Here is a 5,768-nt window from a genome sequence, read left to right as displayed (position 1 = left end):
AAGAGGAGGGGGACCCCAGGGTTGGGTGCTCCGTGCGGTGGGGGCACCCATACAAGTCTATAGGGGGTCACCCAGCTCTTGGGGTGCACCACAGGGTGATGGCACTCATGCAAGTCTATGGAGGGGGGGGTCACCCTGATCTTGGGGTGCACCATGGGGTACCCATGCAAAGCGTTGGGGTGACCCCAGGGATGGGTGCTCCGTGGGGTTGGGGCACCCATGCAAGTCTATAGGGGGGTCACCCTCGTCTTGGGGCGCACCATGGGGCTGGGGGTGTCACCCCACACCCTGGGTGACACTGAGTGGCACTGGGTTGCATTGGGTGACATTGAGCGCGTTGGGTGCCGTTGAGCAGCGTTGGGTGCCGTTGGCTTGGGTGATGGTGAATGGGTTGGGCTGGGCTCCATTGGGTGCTGTTGAGCTCCATTGAGCAGCGTTGAGTGCATTGGATGCTGTCGAGTGCCATTGGATGCTGTTGGGTGCTGATGGATGCCGTTGGGTACCGTTGAGTACCACTGGGTGCTGTTGAGCTCCGTTGGGTGTGTTGGATGCTGTTGGGTACCGTTGAGTGCCAATGGGTGCTGTTGAGCTCCATTGAGTGCAATTGGATGCCGTTGGGTGCTGATGGATGCCACTGAGTACCATTGTGCCACTGGGTGCTATTGAGCTCCATTGAGCTCCATTGAGCGCCATTGGGTTCCATTGAGCGCTGTTGGGTGCATTGGATGCTGCCGATCGCCATTGGATGCTGTTTGGTGCTGATGGATGCCATTGAGTTCCATTGAGTGCCATTGGATGCCATTGAGCTCCATTGAGCTCCATTGAGCTCTGTTGAGCGCGTTGGACGCTGCTGAGCGCCACTGGATGCCGTTGGGTGCTGATGGATGCCATTGAGTACAATTGAGTGCCATTGAGCTCCATTGAGCGCCGTTGGGTGCTGATGGATGCCGTTGAGTGCCATTGGATGCCGTTGAGCGCCATTGAGCTCCATTGAGCGCCATTGAGCTCCATTGAGCGCCATTGAGTTCCATTGAGCTCCATTGAGCTCCGTAGAGCGCGTTGGACGCTGCTGAGCGCCACTGGATGCCGTTGGGTGCTGATGGATGCCATTGAGTACCATTGAGTGCCATTGATCACCATTGATCACCATTGAGTTCCATGAGCTCCATCGACCGCATCGGACGCCGCGAGCGCCGCCGGCTGCCGCGGGTCACCCAGCTCACGGCGGCAGGGGGCTGAGCGCGTTCCCAGCCCCCTTGAAACAGGCAGACTCATAGTGCTTATTGAGATAGGACTTGAGCGCGAAGGTCTTACTGCAGCGCTTGCACTTGAAGTGCTTGAACGCCGAATGGGTCTGCATGTGCGCGCGCAGGTTGGAGCGGTCGGCAAAGGCTTTACCGCAATGGGCACAGCCAAAGGGCTTCTCTCCGGTGTGGGACCTCATGTGGCCCTGCAGCAACCAGGGCCGGCTGAAGGCTTTACCGCACACCTCACACTTGTGCTTCAGGTCGTGGGTCAGCAGGTGCATGGCCATGGCCGGCATGGACACGTAGACCTTGCCACAGGTCGGGCACTTCTTGGCCATCTTGCTGTCCAGGCTGCGGTGGGTCTGCTTGTGGCGGCTCAGGTTGGAGGAGGTGGCGTAGGTCTTACCGCACTCGCCGCACGCGTGGCGCTGGAGGCTGCGCGGTGAGGCCGAGGAGGACGAGGACGAGGCCGTCGCCTTGCGCCGCGAGCGCCCGTCCGTGATGAAGAAGGCGTCCACGGCGTAGCCCTCGCTCACCGCGGCGTCGCCGTTGATGTACCCGCCGGCCATGCCCGAGTGGGGGCTGTCGGGGGGCTCCGAGTCCCCGGTGCCGTAGATGGCGGAGGGGGATGGCACTGCCAGAGCTGCCGCGCCGGAGCCAGGGTAGGATGATGGGGCCATGATGTCAGTGAGGTACCCTGGGGGTGGGGGGGGGAGAGGGGGGGAGATGGGAACCATGGGGACACATGGGGGGACCTGAGCGGATCCTGCCCCATTCATGCCCCATCCCTGCCCATCCCTGCCCATCCCTGCCCATCCCTGCTCATTCCTGCTCATTCCTGCCCATTCCTGCCCTGTTCCTGCCTGTCTCTGTCCCTTCCATGCCCCATCCCTGCTCATCCCTGCCCATTCCTGCCCATTTCTGCCCATTCCTGCCCATCCTTGCCCATCCCTGCCCCATTCCTGACCCATCCTTGCCCACCCTTGCCCATTAGTGCCCATTCCTGCCCCATTCCTACTCATTCCTGCCCATTCCTGCCAAATATTGCCCATTCCTGTCCCATTCCTGCCCATTCTTGCCCCATCCCTTCCCCATCCCTGCCCATTCCTGCCCATCCCTGCCCATTCCTGCCCATTCCTGCCCATCCCTGCCCCATCCCTGCCCATTCCTGCCCATTCCTGCCCATTCCTGCCCATTCCTGCCCATCCCTGCCCATTTCTGCCCATCCCTGTCCATTACTGCCTATTCCTGCCCATTCCTGCTCATTCATGCCCATCCCTGCCCATTCCTGCCCATTCCTGCTCATTCCTGCCCCATTCCTGCCCATCCATCCCCATCCCTGCCCATCCCTGCCCATCCCTGCCCATCCCTGCCCATCCCTGCCCCGGCTCCATCCCCATCCCTGCCTTGTTCCTGCCCGGTCTCTGCCCCCTTCCTGCCCATTCCTGCCCATCACTGCCCTCAGTTCCCTTCCTTATCTCCATCCCTTCCCCTGTCCCATCCCTGCCTGCAGCTCCCGTCCTTGATCCTGTCCCTGCCTCCATCCCTGTTCCCATCCCTGCCCTGTTCCTTGTCCCTGGTCCCATCCTGGTCCCTGCCCCTGTTCCCATCCTACCCTGTCCCATACTCCATCCCTGTCCTTGTCCCTTCCCTTCTCCCTGTTCCCATCCTTCTCCCTGCCCACAGCTCCTTGTCCCTGTCCTTGTCCCATTCCCTGCCCAGAGCCCCTGTCCCCATCCCCATCCTATCCCCATCCCTGTCCCCATTCCCATTCCCATCCCTATCCCTTCCCCTTTCCTACTTTCCCTTGTTCCCAGCACTTCCCTTGTTCCTGTCCCATCCTGCTCCCTTCCCGAAGCCCCTGCCCCTGCCTCCCTCCCTGTCCCTTCCCTTGTCCTCTTGTCCCTATCCCTGCCCTTGTCCCTGCCTGCATCCCCATTCCTGCCTGTATCCCCATCCCTGCCTGCATCCCTGCCTGCATCCCCATCCCTGTCCCCATCCCCATCCCTGTCCCCATCCCTGCCTGCATCCCTGCCTGCATCCCCATCCTTGCCCTTGTCCCTGCCCGCAGTCCCTGTCCTTGTCCCTGGTCCCATCCCGGTCCCTGTCAGCAACTCCTTGTCCCCATCCCTGCCTGTAACCCCCATCCCTGTCCTTTCCCCAGCTCTTCCCTTCTTTCTGTCCCCATCCCGGTCCCTGCCCTCAACTCCTTGTCCCCTTCCCCATCCCTGTCCCTGACTCCATCCCTGTAATTTCCCAGCACTTCCCTTGTTCGTGTCCCCATCCCTGCCCCTTCCTGCATCCCTGTCCTTGTCCCTCTCTCCATCCCTGCATCCCTGTCCCCATCCCTGCCCCTGACTCCATCCCTGTCGTTTCCCAGCACTTCCCTTGCTCCTGTCCCCATCCCAGTCCCTGCCCTTGTCCGTGCCTGCATCCCTGTCCTTGTCCCTTTACCCATCCCTGCCTGCGGTCCCCATCCCTGCCTGCATCCCTGTCCCTATCCCCTGCCTGCATCCCTGCCTGCGGTCCCCTGCCTCCATCCCTGCTCCTGTCCCTCTCCGGTCCCCATCCCCTTCCTGCATCCCTGCCTGCATCTCCTGTTCCTGTCCCTCTCTGGTCCCCATCCCTGCCTGCATCCCTGTCCCTGTCCCCTGCCTGTATCCCCATCCCCATCCCTGTCTGCATCCCCTGCTCCCGTCCCTCTCCGGTCCCTATCCCTGCCTGCATCCCAGTCCCTATCCCCTTCCTGCATCCCCATCCCTGTCCCTATCCCCTGCCTGCCTCCCTGTCTGCATCCCCTGCTCCCGTCCCTCTCCGGTCCCCATCCCTTCCTGCATCCCCATCCCCATCCCCATCCCTGCCTGCATCCCTGTCCCTATCCCCTTCCTGCATCCCCATCCCTGTCCCTGTCCCCTGCCTGCATCCCTGCCTGCATCCCTGTCCCTATGCCCTTCCTGCATCCCCATCCCCATGCCTTCCTGCATCCCTGCCTGCATCCCCATCCCTGCCTGCATCCCTGCTCCCATCCCTCTCTGGTCCCCATCCCTTCCTGCATCCCCATCCCCATCCCTGCCCCTATCCCCTTCCTCCATCCCCATCTCCCGTCCCCCCCCCCCCGTTCCCGTTCTCCCGTTCCCGTTCCCGGTCCCTCCCTCTCAAGGTCACCCCGGTCCGGTGCCGGTTACGCAACGCACAAAGGCCGCGACCGGCGCCGCTATCGCGACAGCAGCGGAGCCGCAGACAAAAGGCTCCGCTCGGGCCGGTTCCGTTCCCCCTTCCCCATCATTCCCGTTCCCATTCCCGTCCCCATTCCCGTTCCCATTCCCGTTCATTCCCGTTCCTCACCTTCACTGTGCAGCCGGGATTCGGTCCCCCCCCCCCTTCCCCATCATCCCCGTTCATTCCCGTTCCCATCCCCGTTCATTCCCGTTCCCATTCCCGTTCATTCCCATTCCCATCCCCATCATTCCCATTCCCATCCCCATCATTCCCGTTCCCATTCCCATTCCCATTCCCGTTCCCATTCCCGTTCCTCACCTTTGCATTACAGCCGACCTCGGGCCGGTTCGGTTCCCCCCCCATTATCCCCATCATCCCCGTTCATTCCCATCCCCATCCCCATTCCCATTCCCATCCCCATTCCCATCCCCATTCCCGTTCATTCCCATTCCCATTCCCATCCCCATCATTCCCATTCCCATTCCCGTTCCCATTCCCGTTCCCATCTCACCCTTCCCGTGCAGCCTGGATCCAAGCTCTGGCCGGTTCCTGCCGTAGGGAACTGGGATCCCAGTTTGGGAATCATCTCCCTTCACCTTCTTCACGAGGAAGGACCGGGGCATGGCCACAAAGGGGACCCCCCCCCTTGGGGGGGGGGGGGGGGGGGAAGGGAGCCCTTTGTGCAACGGGCGAGGCCTCGACCCCCCCCCCGCCGTGGGGCATCAGCGGGGGGGGCCCGGGGGTAAAAGGGGGGGGGGCCGGGGGTAAAAGGGGGGGGGGGGGGGGGGGGGGGGTAAAAAGGGGGGGGGGGGTCCCCGTTCGGCACCGGCGGAGGGAGGGGGGGGGGGGAAGGAGCCCCCCGTGGGTCCCGTTCAGCACCGGCGGAGGGGACAGCTCCGGACCGAGGGGGGGGGGGGGGGAAAGGGGGCGGGGCTAAGAGGAGGGGGCGTGGCCAAGGGAGGGGCTTGGAGAGGAGGCAGCGACTGCGAACGGCGGCGGAGGAGAGTCCGTTATAACGGGGATGGGGGGGGGGGGGGGGGGGAGGGGGGGGAGGGGCATGGGAGGGGGGAGGGGCTTGGGGGGGGAGGGGCTTGGGGGGGGAGGGGGAAGCCCGGGGTGGGGGGGGAGGGGAATCCCGGGAAAGCCCCTTGGGGAGAGGAGGGGGAGGGGGGAGGGGGAGTGTGTGTGTGAGAGGCCTCGTTAGCATCTCATTAGCATATCATTAGCATGTCATTAGGTGGTCCTGGGAGGGGGGGGTGGAGCAATGGGGGGGGTGGGGATGAAGGGGGGGGGGGTTGCACC

General features: G+C 63.4%; 1 protein-coding gene across 1 annotated transcript; it reads right to left on the bottom strand.

Moving 5' to 3' along the window:
• Positions 1-1,219: 1,219 nt before the first annotated feature.
• Positions 1,220-5,089, bottom strand: SCRT1 (scratch family transcriptional repressor 1). Its single transcript, XM_034066583.1, has 2 exons — positions 4,978-5,089; positions 1,220-1,944 (listed from the first exon to the last, which is right to left on the bottom strand). The coding sequence occupies exons 1-2, from the start codon at positions 5,087-5,089 to the stop codon at positions 1,220-1,222; spliced, it is 837 nt and encodes a 278-aa protein (XP_033922474.1).
• Between the last annotated feature and the right edge of the window lie 679 nt (positions 5,090-5,768).

Source organism: Melopsittacus undulatus, chromosome 1 (genome assembly GCF_012275295.1).
Source record: "Melopsittacus undulatus isolate bMelUnd1 chromosome 1, bMelUnd1.mat.Z, whole genome shotgun sequence".
NCBI classification, from domain to species: domain Eukaryota; kingdom Metazoa; phylum Chordata; class Aves; order Psittaciformes; family Psittaculidae; genus Melopsittacus; species Melopsittacus undulatus.
Note: the sequence above shows the minus strand (reverse complement) of the source record. Positions and strands in the feature narration are given on the sequence as shown.